The sequence below is a fragment of the Trachypithecus francoisi genome, unplaced genomic scaffold (genome assembly GCF_009764315.1).
Source record: "Trachypithecus francoisi isolate TF-2019V2 unplaced genomic scaffold, Tfra_2.0 Lachesis_group15, whole genome shotgun sequence".
Classification (NCBI taxonomy): Eukaryota; Metazoa; Chordata; class Mammalia; order Primates; family Cercopithecidae; genus Trachypithecus; species Trachypithecus francoisi.
This window is the reverse complement of record NW_022681460.1, coordinates 510441-532014: the sequence shown is the minus strand read 5'-3', so window position 1 is coordinate 532014 and position 21574 is coordinate 510441. Positions and strand designations below refer to the sequence as shown.

General features: G+C 45.0%; 1 protein-coding gene across 10 annotated transcripts in view; it reads right to left on the bottom strand.

The window, feature by feature from the left end:
- The window catches only part of FAM120B (family with sequence similarity 120B), an 83464-nt gene that overhangs the window by 21531 nt on the left and 40359 nt on the right, over positions 1-21574 (bottom strand). For 9 of the 10 annotated variants that reach the window (XR_004442672.1, XM_033234157.1, XM_033234156.1 and 6 more), the window contains one exon: positions 19394-19486. Coding sequence is in view for 9 of the 10 variants with exons in the window: in XM_033234157.1 (XP_033090048.1) it covers positions 19394-19486 (93 nt within the window). In the remaining variant the exon portion in view is untranslated. Of the gene's footprint in view, positions 1-2256; positions 9275-19393; positions 19487-21574 lie in introns of those variants that run through there. The other variant, XM_033234165.1, reaches the window with a different exon arrangement.

Genomic DNA, 21574 nt, shown 5'->3' with positions numbered 1-21574 from the left:
ATCAAGACACAAAACCGTCTCTTCACGTAAGACCTCCCTTATGCTGTCCCAAATCTCTGGCAACTGGTCATCTGTTATCCATCTCTTTACCTGTCGTTTTCAGCATGTAACATAAATAGAACCATGTCATATGTGACCTTTTGGGGTTGGCTTTTTTACTCAGTATAATTCCCCTGAGATTCATTCAGGCGGTTCCAAACGCCAGCCACTCACCAAGTGCCAGCCACTCACTCCTCTTTACTGCTGAGTTGTGTTCCACGGCATGGATGCACCAGCCTGTTAAACATTCATCCATTTAAAGACATCTGGGTTGTTTCCAACCTGTGCTACTACAAATACAGCTGCTCTGAATATTCATGCACAAGTTTTTGAATGAACCTAAGTTTTCACTTCTCTGGGATAAATGGCCAGGCGTGTGATTGCTAGTTCAGACGGTAAATGCATTATTAGTTTTTTAAGAAACTGCCAAACTGTTTTCCAGAGTGACCGACATCAGCTATGTAAGAGGCTAGTGTATGAGGATTGCATCCTTGCCAGAATTTGGTGGTGTCACTATTTTATTTTTAATTTTAGCTGCTCTAATCCGTGTGCAGTGATATCTCACTGTGGTTTTAATTTGCATTTCCCTAATGGTTAATTATGTTGAACAACTTTTCATGTACTTATTTACCATCTGAATGTCTGGGGTAAAATGTCTGTCTTTTGCCTACTTTCTAATTGGATTGTTTTTAATGTTGAGTTCTGAGAATCTTCGTATTTTCTAGATATTCTAAGATCTCTGTCAGACAAGTGGTTTGTAAATATTGTCTCCCAGGCAGTTGCTTGTCTTTTCCTTATCCTAATAGAGCCACATTTTTAATTTTGAATTTAAAATGTTGAATTAAAAATGTTTGAATTAAAAATGTTTCCAATTTATCAATTTTTCCTTTTATAGATTATGCTTTTGGTATGAAGTCTAAGAACTCTTTGCCCGACCCTAGATACCAAAGAGCTTCTCTTTTTTTCCCAAAAGCGCAATAGTTTTATGTTTTACATTTAATTTAATATTCCATTTGAGTTAACTGTTGTAAAATGTGTGAGGCCAAAGACAAGGTTCTTCTGTTTTTTTTCTTTTTCTTTTTTTTGGCTTGTGGGTAACCAATGCTCCAGCCACATGTGCTAAATAGGCTGCCTTCCTCCAATGAGTTCCTTCTGCACCTTGTCCAGATCCACTGGTGGGACTCGCGTGGGTCTACGTCTGGGTTCTCTATTCTGTTTCACTGATCTTGTGTCTGTCCCTTCACCAACACTACACTGTCTTCATTACAGCAGTTACATAGCGAAGTATGTTGTCAAGTGCAGTGATTCTGCCCATTTTATTATCTTTTTCAAGATGATTTTTGTGATTTTTAGTTCCACTGCCCTTCCAGATAAATTTTAGAATAATCTTGCCATATCTGCAAAAAATACCTTGCTGGGATTTTTGCTAGCAAGTACATCAAACCTGTACATCAGTTTGGAGGGAACCAACCTCTCTATTATGCTAAGCCTTTCAGTACACGAACATGGTATGTGTCTCCACTTATTTGGGTTTGCTCTATCAGTATTTTGCAATTTTTGGCATATAGATCCTGTATATGTTGATTTGATTTATGCCTAGGTCATTCATTTTTGTGACACAATTGTTAAGTGGTACTATCTTTACGTTTAGGTTCCCATATGTTCATTAATAGTATATAGAAATGCAGGTGATGTTTGGTATGTATGTCTTGTAGCTTGAGGCCTTGCTAAACTCTCACTAGCGCTGGTTTTGTTTTTCTTTTCTTTTTTTTGAAAGACAGGGTCTCACTCTGTTGCCCAGGCAGGAGTGCAGCGGCGCGGTCTTGACTCACTGCAAGCTCCGCCTCCTGGGTTCAGGCCATTCTCCTGACTCAGCCTCCTGAGTAGCTGGGACCACAGGCGCCTGCCACCATGCCTGGCTAATTTTTTGTATTTTTTAGTAGAGACAGGGTCTCACTCTGTTGCCCAGGCTGGAGTATGGTGGTGTGATCATGAATCACTAGAGCCTTGGCCTCTCTGGCTCAAACAATCCCTCCCACCTCAGCTCCCTAAGTAGCGAACACATCCAGCTAATTTTCAATTTTTTGTAGAGATGGGGGTCTTACTACGTTGCCCAGGCTGGTCTTGAACCTCTTTGTTTAGGTAATCCTCTTATCTCAGCCTCCCAAAGTGCTGGGATTATAGGCATGAGCCACCGCACCTGACCTAGCTCTAGTTTTTTTGTAGATTCCTTGGAATTTTTTATTTGGAGAATCATGTAATTTGCAAATAGAGACAGTTTTGTTTCCTTCTTTTTGTCTGCATGCTTTTTATGTCCTTTTCTGTCCTCATTGCACTAGCCAGAACTTGCAGCACTATGTTGAATAAGAGTGGTGAAGGCAGACATCCCTCTCCCTAATATCCCTGACATTGGGGAAAAGCAGTTAGTCTTTTACTGTTATGTGTTACATTGGCTGTAGGGGCTTTTGTAGATGTTCTTTATCAAGTTGAGAAAGACCTCCTCCATTATCATTTTTCTGAAAGTTTTTTTTACCATGAATGGGCAGTGAATTCTGTCAAATCCTTTTTCTGAATGATCTATATAATCATGTGACTTTTCTTCCTTAACCTATTAATATGGAGGTTTCACTGACTGAATTTTAAGTATTAAACCAGCCATATATTCCTGAAATAAAGAATTCACTTGGTCATAGTGTATAATTAATTGCTGGATTTGATTCACTCATATTTTGTTAAAGATTTTTGTATCTATATTCATAAGGGATAATGGCCTGTAGTTTTCTGTTTTGCACTACTTTTTTTTTCTGTCTGGTTTGGGTGTCAGGGTAATACTGGCCTCACTGGGGAGTAGCCTATCTTCTTGTATTTTCTGGAAGACTGTAGAACTGCCATTAATTCTTCTTTAAACATGTGGTAAATGACCGAGTGACACTTCTGGGCTAGAGACATCTTTTGGGGGGAGTCTGCAAACTGTGGATTCAATTTCTTTAACAGTTATGGAGTTCTTTAAAGAACCTATTTGGTATTGGGGGTTGTGGCCACCTGTGCTTTTCAGAGATTTGCCCCTATATCTAAGTTGTTGAAGGCATGTGTATAGAGCTGTTTGCAGTGCTTCCCTTTCTTCTCAGAAGGGTCTATAGTAATACCCCTGCCTTATCCCTAATAGTACTAATTTGTGTTTTCTTACTTCTCGACAGGCAAACACATCAGAGTGTAAGTGGTTTCTAATGACAAGCTGACCCCCCTTGATCTCTGTCTTCTACAGGATCTTGACATGGCACTTCTTTATAACCTTTTCGGTTCATTGACACCTTCAAATAGCTTTATTTAAAAATGTTGTGCTTGCTTTTCTATTTGTCTTCAGCCAGAAAGTGAGTCCAAAAAAATTGTTTCTCTCTATAGCTCATTTTTGGAGTATGACACCCCAAGGCTCAGGCAAGAAAAGCAAAAATAAACAAGTGGGACTACCTCCCATAGCAAAGTTTCTGAACAGCAAAGGGACCAATGAAGTAAATGAAAAGGCAGTCTATGGACTTGGAGAAAATATTTGCAAACCATGTATTTATTAAGGGGCTAACATCCAAAATATGTAAGGAACTCACACAACACGACAGCAAAAAACAACCCAATTAAAACACGGGCAAAGAACACGAACAGATATTTCTCTAAAGGCAGTACACAAATGGTCAGCAGGCATATGCAAAAGTGTCCAACACTAATCACCGGGGAGATGCAAATCAAACCCACAGTGTGAAATCACCTCACCACGTGCTAGGAGGGCTATCGTCAAAAAGGACAAGAAATAAGTGCTGGTGAGGATGTGGAGAAAGGGGAACCTGTGGGCATGTAAATTGGCACAGTCATCATAGAAAACAGTATGGAGGTTCCTCCAAAGCCTAAAAATAGAACTACCATAAGACCCAGCAATCTCACTTCTAGGTATAGATCCAAAGCAACTGAAATCAGAATGTTGATGAGATACCTGCACCCCATGTTTCCTGCAGCACTCTATACAACAGCCAAAGCTCAGAACCAGCCTAAGCATCTATCAACCGATGAATGGATAAAGAAAACAGTACATATACAGAGTGGAATACTGTTCAGCTATTAAAAAAAAAAAGAAAAGAAATTCCTGTCACGTTGTGACGACATGGATGGAAGTGCAGAACTTTATGTGAAGTCAGGCAAAGTCAGACAAATACTGCACAATCTCACCTGCATGTGGAATCTAAAAAACGCCAAATACAAACAAACTGAGAGCAGAACGGGAGTTACTGGGTGAGGGAGGAGATGGGAAGAGGTGAGTCCAAGGACACAGAGTTGCGGTGACGCAGGATGAATGGGTCTGGAGAGATCTAATGCGCAGCATGAGGACTAGAGCTCAAAACACTCTACTGTACACCGAAAATCTGCCTAGAGAGTAGATTTTAGGTGCTTTTACCACACACACATACACAAAAGGTAATTAAGGAAGATGACGGACAGGTTAATTTGGGAAAAAACAAACAAACAAAATCTCTTGTATCGTGAATCTTTCTGGTAGTCCATGAAGCCTCTGAACACTTTCTCAGATCAGCAGTTAATGTGTATAATAAAATACACAGATTTATCAATTAATGATGAGACAGTTTTCAAAATCATATAAAAATCAAATGTAAGATACAGTCATGCAGCCCCCTTTTTATATAGGTTGAGCATCCCTATCTGAAAATACAGAATCCAAAACTTTTTGAGCACCGACATGACGCTGAAAGAAAGTACTCATGGGAGCATTTCGGATTTCAGGTTTTTGGATTATAAATGCTCAACTGGTAAATATAATGAAATATTCAGAAATCTGAAACGCTTCTGGTCCCAAGCACTTTGGCTGAGAAGTACTCAACCTGTAAAAACTGTACATAAGACCTCGCAGTGGGCCTAATAACCATAGTTTTGAGAAAATGATGACAGTAAACAATATATGAGGACTCCTCCAACTGTAATGAAAAGATCTGATTTCTATTGGTAACAAAACCACAGGTGCTGTTGACTGTATCATAAAGGAAATGATAACTTTCAGTTAGAAGTTAGTGAAAACACAGGTATATTTTTTCCTGTTTCACACCACAGATCCCCACTGAAGGACCCCTGCACTACAGCCTAGTTTTAACAGAGCCAGCAGGCTGATTCAAAAGGTGAGTTGGGTCATGTCATTCCTTCGTTCCAAGTCTTGAGCAAGGAGAAACCCCTCACCAGGCTGCCTGGGCCCATGGCTCTGCCCCTGTCCCTTGTTCCTCCTGATTTGCCCGACACAGGCACGCCCCCACCCCGGCGCTGGCCATCTACTTAGTACGCTCTTCTCCCAGAAAGATGTATAGTTAATTCTCTTATTTTTTCAAGTCTTAGCTCAAATAGCCTCTTTTTAAAGTGGTCAAATAAAGGTGCAGCCCACCCTGCCCACACCCGGAAGCTCAGGGCTCAGCTCTGCTTCTCTACTTTCCACGGCGCTGGCTGCCCCTTTCTTTGCAGGCCCATCCACGCCAACGCTTCCTGGTTCCGCTTCCTGCTTCCGGTCCATTTCCCCCAGTAGGATGTGGTTCTGCTTCCTACTTCCTGTCCATTTCCCCTGCTAGGCTGTGGTTCTGCTTCCTGCTTCCTGTCTCTTTCCCCCGCTAGGCTGCAGATCCGAAAAGGGCAGGCGTCGCTCACTGATATCCCATTCTCTTCACAGAGCCTGGCATAGAATAGGCGCTCAGCGTCCTTTTTTTTATTGTTTTAAACAAACGGAATGAACTGACAAGAAACTTTACTGTGGGACATGAACGGGAACAAGTCCTCAGGGAGGGGTGATGATGAAGATGATTCTGAGTTACACATCCTACTAGCGGGTGGCAGGGTGTGTGCCAGGCGTCCACAGGTCAAGTCCAAACCAAAAGCTCTGGGCTTTCAAGTCTCATGCTCCTCTTAGAAACTGCTGGGGGTTAAAGAATCCTTATAGAAAGAAAACTTAGGTAAGATGTGCCACAGCTACTCTGGGTATGGTAAAGATTAATAGATAAATAAATGGCAGGAGCGTTCTTTCAACACCTGGGCTGTGATCTCTAATGGAAGTCTGTAGAGTGTATGAATCAAGGAAAATTCCACAGACAGAAATGAGCATTTTATGGCAACTCTATCAGGTATTAAATATAAACTGTAAACCAAGAAAAAAACATTAAGCTGGTAAAAAGGTCACAGCCTGAAAGGGCTGACTGTGTTGATAAACTCATCTCTCAAAACATAAACATTTCCCTTTTGTTCCCAACTTCTTCAGTTAACTGCTCTATTCTAAGGGTTTCTCTGCCATCCAGAATAAATGGTGCTCTCCCAGGCATCTGGGGCTAGGGACGCACGCACAGCACAAAGTGGCATTCTGCACTTGCTCTACGGGGAAACAGGCACTTCCTCCTCTTCTCTAGGGGGTTACCCAAACCCCTGTGCCAAGCACTCAGATTTCTATTTCTTACCAAGTGGCCGCTTCTCCATCCTCTCCATGTTCACATCTGGCTAGAGTCCAGATTTTCAGTTCACATTCAAACGCCTCAAAAGATGATCTCACTGTCTCCTGCCTCACCACTCATCCCTATACCAAACCACTCCAACCAGCCTCCACTCCTCCAATCTCCTGGAATTGTTCTCCACAAGGTGAGCAGTGACCAAGGCTCAGGCCCAATGCGTACTGACCAGTCTTTTCTGGCGTACTGCCCTGCTGCACGTGGTCGCCCCCACATGCCAGCACTCTCTGCTCTACCATTCCTCTGACACCCCCCCGGCCCACCCCGTCTTCCTCCTCTACACTCTGATCTCTGTGTTCACTGTCTTTCTGCTGGTCCTTAAATGAGGGTGTTATTCCCCTTGGCTTACTGTCCTTATCACACTACACGTACATCTCTCAGTCGAACCTCATTCTCATCTATTTACAAAGACGTATGTCTTATGCTTCCCAAATCTTCAATGCCAAACTCTCTCCCAAGCTTCACGCTTGCATATCCAGCTCTCTGGAAACAGATCCCATACACAATCCTCACAAAGCTGACTTCGTCACCTCCTCCCCTTGTCTGTTAACCTACCTCAGAGACCCAAACTAGAGAAACAGTAACCACACTAGGGCCTCCTCCTCATCTCATGCCGTAATCACGATGAGGACCTAGCAATTTCACTTCCTGAACGTGACCTGCCATCTCTCTCTTCATCTCCACCTCCAGTTCTGCTGTCCCAGTTAATTCGTTACAGCTCCCCGAGTACCTGGGCAAGGCTCCTCACTGGCCTTTTTAGGGCCACTCGTCTGCGGCTCCCTAACACCCCAGGGAACTTCCCTGCTCTCTCTTCAGAAACGGTCCCCGCTCTTTCCCTTGTTCTTACCTCTGACTCATTAAATCCTGCCCACCTTTACAGATCTAGTCCAGGAGTCATTTCCTCCTTGGAGTCTCTGAGACACCTTCTAGGCCCAGATGGGGGCATCCCTCGTCCCTGCATCCGCTGTGCCCTGTGTGTCTCCTGTGCAGTTCTCGCCGCTGCACTTACTTTCTCAGGACTCTGAGCTCTTTGAAGGCCTGCTTGCCGTACCTTCTCTGTACCCCTCCTCACAAGTCTGGCACATCACAGGAATTCAAATTTCTACTGACTAAATGAGTTTGCTGATTAAGTATCCGAACATGATTCTCTACCAACCGAGGCTGCTCAATGAATGCACCAGCGGAAGTGTCTGTATAAGGAAATATGCTGATTCCATTCGAGAACACAATGCTTATTTGCAAGGACACAATTACTGACTTACTGTGTAACAGGCCAAGATGCTTACTCAACATACGTCCTTTGTAGGCAAAAGCAAACCACAATAAGCCTACCCTGACCTGAGAGCTTGCTGTTAGGAACAGATAACCTGAGAACTGTGTTTTGCCAACAGTCCGTTTCCACCCTGAAGGAATGGAGGTCACAAGGCCTTTGCTTTGTGAGCCCTGCTGCCAATGTGCTGTGTGATTACAAACATTCCACAGTGGGTTATTTAGAAAGATACTGAAATTGCGGAAATGCAATTCAAAACTGAAAGTTTTATAAAGTAAATTACACCTCTTCTCAGCAAATTTCCATGAAGAGGTCCATACCAAAAACACTGTGCTGTAACCGGGACTTGTGAAAAGCTTGGAAACAAAGACCAATTTCCAAATTACTAATCAAACAGAAAAAACGACTAATTTAAGCTAACTGCGGTTACATGGGGAGGCAGAACATTTTCACAGGCTGCAGGAGTAAAATCTGAGGATCTGAGGTTATCTTTTCAGCAACAGAGAGAGTCACCTGGCGACTCTCCTTCCCTAAGGAACTCTGGAATTTAGGGAACATCCTGGGAGCCCAAGTCAGCGTGACAGAAGGCTGGCCGCAGGTCTCAGGCCCACATCACCACTTTAGTATGATTGAAAGGTACAGCCTTTGGCTTGTCCAACCCAACGAATAAAATTCGTAAATAAAAGCAGCCTGTATTTTGGAAATAGGCTTTAAGGTGCTCTGGAATAAAAGACAAGGAAAGCTGAGCTCTTCCTGCTGAGGCCATGGAGTCCAGGGTCCCAGGGCATCCGATGGGAACCAGGAAACTGGAAAAACCAGTTCTTAAAGTTCCTAAAGCCTGACAGTAAATATTTAACAGTAAACAGCTCACTGTTTTTGTGTTTATATGCTAAGGAAGGTTCATTTACTAGGGTTTATGGGCAGTTATGTAAAATGACACTTGTATGAACAAAACTGCTATTTTAAGTTTCAGACATTGCTTCATCAGGGCGCTTGTCCTACAAGCTGGTGGAAATCTAAACAGAGGGAAAACATTATGAATACACTGTTATTTATTAGTAAAGAAAACAGCAAAAATAAACTGGTTTTCTGTGGTCCAAAAGGCCTAGTTTGATTTTATAACTAAGATGCTTTCTCTTCGCTAGAAGCCTTCCGACTGTAGTGGGCAGTCTCACAGAGTAACTCATAATGATGTCTTTTCCCGAAACCTCGACGGTCCGACATTCTGGTGGCACGACGCACAGCGAGAGCCCGTCCAGCTACTCCTCAGCCTCCCTGAGCAGGGGCAGGAGGAGCCCAAACCTCCCATGTTGTTAGAGATACTCCATGAGGGCAAAACCCACCAACCCAGCAGCACCGCAGTTCACAACTGCATTCGTCTGAGATTCCCGTGTTGTATCCGACAGCCGCCTAAAGCCCACACAGTATTCACCTACGGAAACAGCACGGCTCTGAGTTACAACTGTCAGTTCATAAAGTTAGACTACCTTCTCTTCTAAGAAGGCACTCACATTCAAAGCATCACAGAGCCGGAAGAGACCGGAAGCACAGCCAGGCAAGGCTGAATTAAACCCCCTCCCCCGCCCCTGTAGATACTACCATCATCTTGGAGTATTTTACATTTGTCAAACCGCTTTCACTAGATGTCTCTGAAATACTAATCTCGGTGACTCCTAATAAAGATTTAATCACTCTTTTAACGTTAATATAATTAAAATAACGTATATAAGCAGTACCTGAATTGAGGCTTTCTTAGCTTTTAAGACTAAATCGAGTATAAAAAATCATTCTTAAAAAAAGTTTAATTGAAACTGAGAGTAAATAAATTACTCAGACCGCATGAACCACACTCTTATCAAATGGCTGACACAAGACACTGTATGACTCGATAGAAAATAAGCTCTCATAATTCCTAATAAAAAATTTAGGCTGGGCGCAGTGGCTCAAGCCTGTAATCCCAGCACTTTGGGAGGCAGAGACGGGCGGATCACGAGGTCAGGAGAGCGAGACCATCCTGGCTAACAGGGTGAAATCCCGTCTCTACTAAAACAAAACAAAACAAAACAAAACAAAACAAAAAACTAGCCAGGCGAGGTGGCGGCGTCTGTAGTCCCAGCTACTCCGCAGGCTGAGGCAGGAGAATGGCGTAAACCTGGGAGGTGGAGCTTGCAGTGAGCTGAGATCCGGCCACTGTACTCCAGCCTGGGCGACAGAGCAGACTCCGTCTCAAAAAAAAAAAATTTATTTTACTCATATCAGTAGGATAAACTCCTTAAAAATGAATAAATCTGAGAGTCGACTACCTACTTTCACGCTTATTTTTTCTGTTTTTCAATTTCCTGACTCACTTAACACAAGGAAAACGTTAAGAAAAGATGAATTTCTTGAAAACTGTGCGTGAAGGTCCTGACCCGCCTCAGTTATTTGGTTTCCATCTCTTCTCTGCTCCAAGCCTGAGGGCGGCCGCTGGTGCCGGGCGCTGCTCTCGGAGCTGCAGCTGCAGCCTCCTGGCCAATCACCTGTCCCTTCCTGTCCCGAACCAATGGCGGACACCCACGAGCTAGGCACACGGAGGGGGCTCTGACCACCAGGCCTCATTTGACAAGTGTGGACTGTGAGGTGCTTTTTTCTTTTTTCTTTTTCAATTAATCTTTCTGGAGAATTTCCTTTTTTCCCTTTTGCATCTTAACGTGGAGGTTTTTATTCCAAATGTTTTTTATACACAATTCTTGAAACTCTTGAATTCAATGATAGCTTCTTATCATGGCAAAAGGTACATATCAAAAAAACAGAAAAGCTTTGGTTACTAACATCTGAGGGGGATGTCATTCCACATATTTAAGGAAATTGCTAAGCAGGTCCACACAAACACTTGTAAAGAAATGTTCACAGCAGCGTTATTCACGGGGCCAAAAAGTGAAACTACCAACTGTCTCTCAGTTGATGATGGTCAAACAAAACATCGTCCATCCACACAACCCTCAGCCGTTGAGAACCTGGGAAACACAGTGCTCAGTGAATGACGCCAGACACGAAAGGCCACAAACTGTGCGATGCCATGTTTATGAAATGCCCGGGACAAGGAAATATACAGAGGCGGAAAATGGATGCGTGGTAAACAGGTGAGGAGTGTGGGGCTGGGGCTGGGGGGAGGGAGACTGCATAAGAGGTAGAGGTTTCTTTCTGAGGTGACAAAAAGGTTCTAAAATTGATTGTGGCTGAACAACAACTCTGTGAATGCACTAAAAGCCATTAAATTGTACACCTTAAATGGGTGAATTGTATAGTTTATGTGACTTTGTCTAAATAATGTCTGTCTATCCATCCACCCGTACTGAGATACATACACACTATTTCTTGCTTGATGTGGTGGTGGCTCAGTGTTCACTTCCGCCTGCACACAGGGCTAAGTGCTACAAACTCTACTGCAGCATCTCCATCTGTTAGAGATGCACAACCACCCTGAGAACTCAGCATAATGATGAATTTGAATAGCTGTATTTATAAATGTAAAGCTGCAGGAAGAAACCAAGCTTAACAGAATGTTAAGGAAAACAAGTCCTTGAAGGTGTCAGAAGGCGAATCTTCCTGAGAAATGCAGTAAGGTACTATCTGAACTGCTGACTGCAGTTCCTCTGTTCTTCTCCTTTACTGCCTTGCCCCACCCTCTTTAGTCATTTAGGACATCCCACAATGATGGGTACAGGATCAGACAGCTAACCGGAGAGGGTAATATTACTGAGTTCTGGCTTCTGAGTTTAGGTTTAACCCCCAGAAGAACTTCAAAGAACTCAGATCTGCCAGAGCAGGACTGGACAGCACTCCTGGAACCAGGAAAGAAGGAGAGGAAGCCACCGGCACAGAGAAACTGGGAGCCCTACAGAAACGGGGTCCTCTGCCTTGCCCCCCCAGAGGGAGGGTGATGGACCCTCAGGTGGCTGGGGCATCTTAGAGCAGACCATCACTTTCCCTGCCCTCCACATAGAGCTCGGGGACGTAGCTGCATCTCAGAAAAGAAAGGCCTGCATGGAGTGTCTGGGCAGCAAGGGCCCCCTAAGGTGCCACTGGCCTAGTGCATGAGGGAGCAGGAGGACACAGGGCCTGAGGGCCGCCCCGCTGGGGAAGTCTGTGAGGTGCAGAGAGCAGGGTCAGGACAGCTCAAGGGCAGCTGAGAGTCTCCCAGTCTCACCTCTGCAATGCCTCTGGGATAAATTTCTGCCAACTCACAGAACAGGTTTAAAAGAGAAATTACATTGCTATATTCAAAAAAGGTACATTTTTGGTAAAACTGAAATTACATCATGAGATTTGTTTCCGCTGTAGAAAAATAAGTTACATGTGAAAGATTCTTATTCATGCAGACAAAACACATCTACCAGCATTAAAGCATAAACTCTAAGTATAAGATTTACGGATACATTCGGCAAACTGACCACTATGGAGCATTATGAGGTGCAAAGGTTCCGTGGAAATTAGAAAAGATTCCGTTTCCACCCCCAAGTAACTGAGCTCTCCTGATTCCAAGAACACTGACATACTTCTCTTAAGATTCTCCAGGACAAGAGAATCTCCTATCTAGGAATCAGGTAGGGGAGCAGGGAAAAAAAACTACCCTAAGTTTGCTGAGGCAAAGGTCACCCAAGGAGTGCCACAGGCTACATCCAGTGGTGGGTTCCGCCCCAGGGCCCATCCCAGCACTGCTGGCAGTAGCGCCTGGAGCCTTTCTCACGAGAGATCTTGCCAGCTGACCTCTTCACTCCCTCCACATGGGACTCAGAATTCCTCACAGAAATCACATTTTCTCAGACACAGACCAGGCTCTGCAGCAGGAGACACCTACTACAATTATGAGGACGACGGGCAAAGCCAGTGAAAGTGAGGCCCTGCTGCCAAGTCCAGGAAACAGACACGCTGCACAGCTGGTTCCAGGCATCTGAGTTCTCAAAGTCAATTCCTAGGTTCAAATGCAGCTACAAACCTCTCTTCTTTCTTGCCTGTGAAAATTCTGGATAAATATTGGAAAGTCCATGTGCACAAAAGAGAAAAAAAGTGAGAAAAAAATATGAATACTAATTTATTTTGCTTTGTTCACTTCCATCTTATCTCATTTAAGCTGTTGAGGGACTCACCAGTCATCTTCTGTGTTTACATTTCACTTTGAAAAGTCCAGTAACACTTTCAAGATTCCTATTTCTACTGCTATGGGCAAATATATCCTTCCAAAATTTCTTTTTTTTTTATGTTAAGCAATTTTTTTTTTTTATACTTTAAGTTCTAGGGTACATGTGCACAACGTGCAGTTTTGTTACGTATGTGTACACGTGCCATGTTGGTGTGCTGCACCCATCAACTCGTCATTTACATCAGGGATAACTCCCAATGCCATCCCTTCCCCCTCCCCCCGCCCCCCCACAATAGGCCCCAGTGTGTGATGTTCCCCTTCCCGAGTCCAAGATCTCACTGTTATGCTGAAGGCTAAATCCCCAATGGGATGGTATCTGGAGGTGCGGCCTGTGAGAGCTGACTGGGTCCTAGTCGGGGAGGGGATCCTATGGAAGAGGGTGAGTGCCCTCAGGAGACTGCTCTCTGCTCTCCGCCCGGTGAGGACACAGTGAGAAACCGGCTGTTGGGAAGCCAGGAGGGAGCACCCCCAGACAGCAGAGCTGCTGTGAGAAGGGAATGTTTTGATTTTAGGCCACTCAGTCTGGTGTTTTGTTATGGCAGCCCAAACTGACTGGCACAGCTACTATTCATTCATTCACCACATTTTTATTGAGTGCCTAATAGTAAAGCAATTTTCCTTCTTTAAACATTGTATTTCTTCTGTGAACTTGTGTAGGGAAGTAAAAGCATTTTTATAAATATCTCCTTGAAAACATATTACACAATCCTGTATTTTCATGGCTGTCTTAGGGATTTAATCAGTAAAGCGCCATTTTAGCGGCTTGATCTCATTATGTCTCCAAAGCATTTTGATTCTGTCTACAGGAAAACATTTGATTTGTAAAGTGAGAATTCACCAAGAGTAGCACTGAGTAAAGATCTTTTAGGAGAAGGTTTCTCAATCTGCTTTTGACACAAGGCATACCTGCTTATCACTGTCTAGTGAGAAGACAGGAAGTAAAGGCAGTGCATGGTAGAACTCGGAACTCCGGCCTTTTAATCAGTTCGGACATGCGCTAGTACCTTGACCTGGAGCAAACCGTTCCACTAATCTGAGCCTAAAACCCTGGTCTATAAGACAAAAGTGCTTGACTAGATTATCTCTAAGGTACCACTGTGCTCTGAACCAACAGGCAACATTACACTTCAAAATTAAATCACACAACATATATGCATATTGAAACACTGCACTGTACCCCATAAATATGCACAATTATTATGTGCCAACTGAAAGCATTACTTAATCTTAAAAAAGCTCTTGATGCTTATAAGGCACCCTAACAGGTGTGAGGAGATCCATGTCAGTCAGCCACCCCCCGACCCCTACAGACTCCCAAATCCAAGTTTTATCACGGCGAGGGTCTTTGTGTACGAGAATTACGTGGTGGTGGAACCAAGAGTCAGCGAATTTACATCCTCACTTCAGCTCCTTTATAAGGACCAAGGCCAAGATACATAATTCTTTATATCTTAATTTTTCTAAGAATAAGATAGGACTTAATTACCTCAAAGGAATGACATGAAAACTAACTACCGAAGCTCTCTAATGTCTTTAAAACCTGCCACATTCATGCATGGGGTTATTATTGTCACTGCATGTGCATGCAGACTTGGCTGCAGGAGGGGCACAGAGACAAAAGCATGGGGCTCCCCGTCCTGCCGTCTCCCCGCGGACTGACCTGCTGGCTCCAGTCAAGGGTCAGCACGCTCTTCTGGAAAGAGCTGGATGGACACACGTTTGGCTTTGTGGGCCATATGATGTCCCTTGCAGCCGTTCAACTCTGCTGTTGCAGGGCAAAGGTAGCTGTAAATGACTGAGCATGGCTATGTGCCAAGACAACCATTTTGGACACGGAAACGTGCGTTTCATGTAATTTTCACATCATGGAATATGATTCTTTTGATTTTTTCCTATTAAACAAACACCATTCTTAGCTCACAGGACTCACTACATGCTGGTGGCGGAATGTGGCCTATGGACGATAGTCTGGTAATCCCTGGTTGAAGCTTTTGATAAAGTGAGAGTATCATTATCATTTAAAGTTTCATTAATTTGTAGCAAAATAAAAATATCATTTGGAGATTCAATGGCATAGAATTATTTTATTTTCAACTTCTACTGGTGAGTTTTATAGCTTCTCCATAACCTAAAAATAAAAATTTGTTTAAATCAGAGTTGTCACAATTTAAAACAAGCTTAAAAGTGACTTATTCTAGGTTAATGAACTGTTTCTGGTGAGAAGAAAAGGATCAAAGCAGTGTGGGCTCAGCTGCAATGAGCATGTTCTGCCTCATTCTTCTCTCATCAAAGTCCTGAATATGAATATGGCAACAAGAAGGAGAAAAAAAATCTAAAAAATCACGTGAGCTTATCCGAGGCTGGGCAGGGCGGTGAGTATGTGTGTCCTGACCTGAGGTCATATTCAACAGGACTAAGGGAAGATCAAGGCCCACAACACTGCTCATTCTGTGTACTCATGCCGACAAAGTACTCATTTGTTGGAAACTGTCACAATGTTCTTCTCAACAGCTGCAGTCCCCGGCTACACCTCACCTAGTCTTTCACCCGCTAAGCCTTGTGGCTGGCTCTGCTCAACCCCCACTCACCCCACACCAGAGACCATGTGGGCCCTGGGCTCTCTCAGCTCCACCCCACACCTCCCAAGTGACGCTTCCCCTCCTGTGGGTGACACTGGCCCCTGACAGGTGTGGGCCACCAGGGGCACCCCGTTCAGGTGCGCCCACACGCCACGCCACTCTCCCTCATGCCCCTGGCACCTGCCCCTCAGAGCACAGGTCCAGCCAAGTAGACTCAGCTGCCTGCCCCTCCCCACTTGCCATTCCCCTTCCCGGCCATCCCCTGTTCCCTGATGCAATGGAGAGATTCCTACTCTTTCCGAGGAGCCAGCGAGGCTCTGCCAAGGCAACTGGCCAGAACCTAACAGCTTTCACCACCCATGATTCCCAGCTCTCAGCTCCCCACACACCAAGCTCTTGTCTCACAAGGATAACTGGGGAGGTCTTTGCTCCCCTTTAATCTTTCAGGCAGCAGAATCTAACTCCCAAGAACAGCGAGTTAGTGCCACCTCCCAACAGCCGCAGAGTCTGGATGTGCAACATGCCACTGAATGATAGAATGCCACTGAGTCTACACTTTGCTTATTTATCCATTTTTCCATACAAGACTTAGGCTCCAAGCATTTTCCCACTGAGAACAAGAAGCAGCTCACTGCTGTTATGATTGTGAGGAGCTCCTGCTCTGTCCCCTTTGCGTTTCTGGTCAAGGGTCCATTTACCAACACCTGCTGAGTCTGTCACAGACCACCCCACCCGATGGTGATGGCAGGCGGATAAACACTTGCACCAACTGGCCAGGCTCTGCAATTCTGATAGGCTCCAAAAGGGTGTGTGTTCCCTCCATGATTCCAACAGAGCCCTGCTCCAGGCAGCCTTGCGGGGGGCGGTGTCAGAGGACCTGTGCTCAAGCCACTCTGCCACTGCCACCGCCCAGTTTTGCCAACTCTTTGATTTGAATTCCCTCAGAAGGATATATCCAGTTTATGAACAGAAAACATCTAGACCTTTCTCCTTGGTAATTCTTTCCTCCATGGTTTCATGGTTCAGTATCTGCTATCATCAAAAGCACTGCCTACAACCTCTTTCTTCAGATGGACATTATTTGAGAATAAGTGGCAAAACCAAAGGGTGAAATCCAAGACACAACTTTAGTTTCAAACAGCCAAGAATGCATGACATAGACCACAGATGTCATCCCTAGTAAGGCAAGAAGGAACCCTGCAGACCAAGCAGCAGATGAACCTGGACTCTTTTCTGTCCACCATCTTGAGAAACTCCCACAGCCAGCATAAGTCCTCGTTCTCCGGGTTCAAACATAAACCTCTCCTTAGCCTTGGTTTATGACATTTTGGTCTCAGAAAATCCAAGGGGGCTCCAAGTCTGACCAGCTTCACACACACACAAATACGTATTCAATTCCACAAGGGTAAAGTGCCAGGAGAGAGCTGCAGGAGAGAGGAGATGGCCTAGGGCTCAGCCTGACTGGGGGTTTCAGGAGTACCTGCCCCAGGCACACCACATCCTCTCCTCCCTCCTTTTCCACACTCTGCCCCATCCTCTCCTCCCCTCATTCTGATGCTGTAAACTCCAGAGCCCTAGCTTTGCTTTTCAACCCAGGAGCCAATCCAGTGAATCAGAAAATCATCCCACGGTCATCTACATGCATATGTACGAAAGGGCTTTCAGCTTCACCAACTGTAGGTCTCACCATTGCAATCTACAAGCTCCTAACATTTCCAGGGAACAGAGGTGAGAAATCAAAAGGCCACCAGTTATCTGAAGAGGATGGTGGTGGGAGGAAGGAGAGGCATGCCGGCATCTGTGTTTCAGCAGCACCAGCCTCAGAAGGGCCTCCAGGCATCCATGTCTCAAGTGCCCCCATCAGCTCTTGAGACTAGAATTGTAGGGAACCCCAGAGAGAGGTGTCAGAGGGAGTTCTGCAAAGATGGGGCTTTATCTAGACACCTGCTTTGTATTTGCACAATCACTTTACTGAACCAGACAGACTCTGCCTGTCTCAGCAAACGCTCATGCATACTTTTAAATTGCAGGTATTAATTTAATCAAGTTAATCAATGTTGACAGGATGCTGGGTACTCGACAATAAAGAGGAGCAAGAACACTGCCCCTTTTCTCAGAGGGGTGTTAGTCTAGGAGAGGAGGGAAACTGAAAACCCTAAGTGGGACACTCTGGCTTCTCGCCCCCGAGTCCCTCTCAGAACACACTCCAGACCAACCTGGCCAGGACTCTCTGGGAGTGTGACTTGGCATGTGGATTCAGAACAAGACCCACAGTGGGAAAGGTGCTGCTGAACAAAGATACAGGAAAGGGACATCGCAGGCTCAAAGGAGGAGAGGTCGGAGAAGGTGGAGGAGAGGTCGGAGAAGGTGGAGGAGAGGTCGGAGAAGGTGGAGGAGACTCAGGGCCCCTGGATATGGAAGTGGGCATGTTTCAGCCTTTGCTTCATTGACTTCACGCAATGGAAGGGGCAGGCATCTCTCTCAGTGACTGAACAAGAGGAAATGCAGCAGAAATCACCAGCACGCAGCCACCTCCCAGAGCCTGCCAGAGAAGGGAAACAGAGGGAACAGAAATCTTGCTGTAGGAGAATTTTTTTCCCCCAAATGGGAGACAGCTGAGTTTTTCAGCAAGGGACCACAGCCAGTGAACATAATGAAGTCAGAGAGAGGAGGTAGAGAAGACAGAGAGCTGGAGGGACGGTTCATGCAACAAACTCCCCAGGCAGGTGTGGAGGCAGGGGTCCCAGGGCTGAGAGGGCGCTGCAAATCTGTAGGAAATAGTCAAGTTGACTCATTTTAAGTGATCTTCCAAATTATTCCTGGGATTTTTACAACTTAAATTATTAAAGTTCAAAAGTTTAAAACGCACACGCAGCACATGGAGTTGATGAAGATTTACAGACTACTAAACCCACGAAGTTAACAGATGGATGCTTTAACTCACATAATAGAGATCCCAGTAAAACACATTTTTAGTCAGGAGTTCCAGACCAGCCTGGCCAACAGGGTGAAACCCCATCTCTACTAAAAATACAAAAATTAGCTGGGTGTGGTGGCAGGCGCCTGTAATCTCAGCTACTTGGGAGGCTGATGCAGGAGAATTGCTTGAACCCGGGAGGCAGAGGTTGCAGTGACCCGAGACTGCACCACTGCACTCCAGCCTGGGCAACAGAGCAAGACTCCGTCTCAAAAACAACAACAACAAAAAAAACCCCAAAAAACACATTTTAAAAAAAGTATGTTTTGGTTGGGCGCAGTAGCTCACAATTACAATCCCAGCACTGTGGGAGGCTGATGCAGGCACATCACTGAAGGTCAGGAGTTCTAGACCAGTCTGGCCAACATGGTGGAACCCCATCTCTACTGAAAATACAAAAATTAGCCGGGTGTGGTGGTGCGTGCCTGTAATCCCAGCTACTCAGGAGGCTGAGGTTGCAGTGAGCTGAGTTCACGCCACTGCACTCTAGCCTGGGAGACAGGGGAGACTGTCTCGAAAAAACAAACCAAACATTATGTTTAATAAGTGCTTTCTTCAATCACGAGACTATCAAGGCAGTACTGAGAACAACAAGTTTCACAAAACTGGAATTGAGGCAGCGCCTGTTAGTACCTCATCTGGCTGCTCATCCCAGAGCCCTTAAAGAAACAAAGAAACTACTGCATCACGAAAAGATCCTGACTAAAATGCCTTCCTGATCTTTTCTGTGAAACTTCAACTATAATGGGGAAGAGAAGGCTGGACTGCACAGCTGTCTTCCGGGCAGTGACAACTAATTGGTCATGTCTGTACCTGTAGATTTACAAGCTGCGAGGTGGATTTTCCTTGGAGGCACAAGGCCTGCGCAATAAACGCATGCAAATCCTCCAGGCAAAGAGTGTCCACCTGAAAAGGACAGAGAAAGGCCAGTGTTAGGCTACAGGAAAAATTAAACATTTCTTACAAATTGATCTCAGTTACTAACTATGAGCGTGTATAGGTGCAAACACACACACACAGGCACGTACAGGCACATCCATGTGCACACAAGCACACCGAGGTGCACAGGCATGCACACACACACAGGCACGCATGTGCACACACAGGTGCACAAACGGGCGCATGCACAGGCACGTACATGGTGCATCAGACCTCAGGCAGCGGACAGTGTGCAATGGAAAGAGCACAGCCTCTTCACACCATCCTTGGCTCCTGGCTGTGAAGCTCTCTCTATGGTGTCCCCAGCTGTGCCCACAACTCACAGCCCAGCTGGAAGGGGAGCCTGAATTTCTAGTCTGGTTAGACTCTAATGTAATACTCTCCAGAACATCTGGGAATAATCATGAGGTGCCAACCAAGACCAGGTCTTAGGGCCAGACAGGTGATCATGTTCGGCACAAACTGCACAGAGCAAACAGTTTAGGAGTTTTCAGAGCGCGAGTATCCACAGCTGGGCTGAGCTGGGGTCATCATACACTTTCAGCAACCCAGAGGAAACCTGTGTCCTCGAATCCCAGTTGAGAGTAAATCAGAACCCACAATATGAGACCCTACTAATACTCTGTGGAACCAAAAGACACAACAAAAGTGAGAAGAGGAAAGAGGGACAGAGTAACGAGAGACAGCAAAGGGCAGACTGAGCATCCTGGGTGTGGAGTGGATGACAGAGATGAGGAGAGGGCGTGAAGAGCGAGGAAGACACGAACGGTCCGGGCCCCAACAACAGCAGACAGTGTTTTTGCCACATCCCGTCCCCTGCCCCACTCGGTGAGGGGGTCGAGACATTCCCCTCCCAGCCACCGAGTTCTGCTACCCGGAAAAAGGCAGAACATGCCCGCTGACTGAACGATTCCACACCATCCTAAGACCACAGAGCTGCTTCTCACAGAAGAGCACCTTCTGTGGCAAGTAAAGGCTTGCGGAAAAAGAAACAGGAAAGCCAACAGCATACCCATCGATAACAACTTCACGGACTCTTCTTGGATAGTAAAAACGGCTAACATGCCTATTTGCAATAAAAGCGACCCCACCATAAATCAGAAAGACTCCTGTGCTCCCTGGAAGGACGGCGGCATTTGCTTCCCCCGGGTGGGGGTGCTGACTGCCGCTTGGACCTGCCGATGCTTTTACTCACCACGTCACTATCCTAGTCCACTTTTATTCCAAGTAGGTGTTACCTTGGAATAAAAGGAACAGAAAATATGTGCATTTCTAGGATGTAAACTTACCTTTCCAGAGGATATTCTCAGAGGAGTCTTTAATAAAATCATTTGTGGCTGTTGTTAACTGGGAGGTCAGACCAAATGAGAGTCCAGTTGACTCCTGACAATACAGGTTTGAATTGCATGGGTTCACTTATATGTGGATTTTTTCCAACCAAATGCAGATGGAAAAATACAGTGTTCATGGGATGTAAAACCCGAATATAAAGGGCCAACTTTTCACATATGTGGGCTCCGCAGGCTGACTGCAGGACTTGAGGACGCATGGATTTTGGCATCCCTGGGGGTCTTGGGACCAATCCCCCACATATACAAAGACACAACTGTATTTAGTTTCTGTCATTTTCGTGCACTGAACAGTATGTGATTTTATCCCATATTACACATCAAAACATCAAATTTGGGCTTAATATATAAAACTAATATTTTTATAAATGTATCTTTTTAGCCTTATTCATTCTGAGTTATTATCCCTGTGAATAATACAGCACCTTCTTCATCTAGTGAATGCCAAATTGATTTGTCAATCTGTTGTTTTCCAGTTTTAAAAAGTTCCAATTTAAACATCTCCTTTAAAGACAAGTTACCAAGTTTGCTCGTGCCAACTTGCACTAAAGAGATTTTATTTAAGAGGTCTTTATTAATAGAAAAAAGGTAAAGTGGAAATTTTCCTCCCGATGCTTGTCTTGCTTCAGGTTTATACAAATAGGGATGTGATGTTCCTGTTCTGGGGTCCTGGGCTTTTTCTCCTTGAAGTGAATTTAAAGAACTG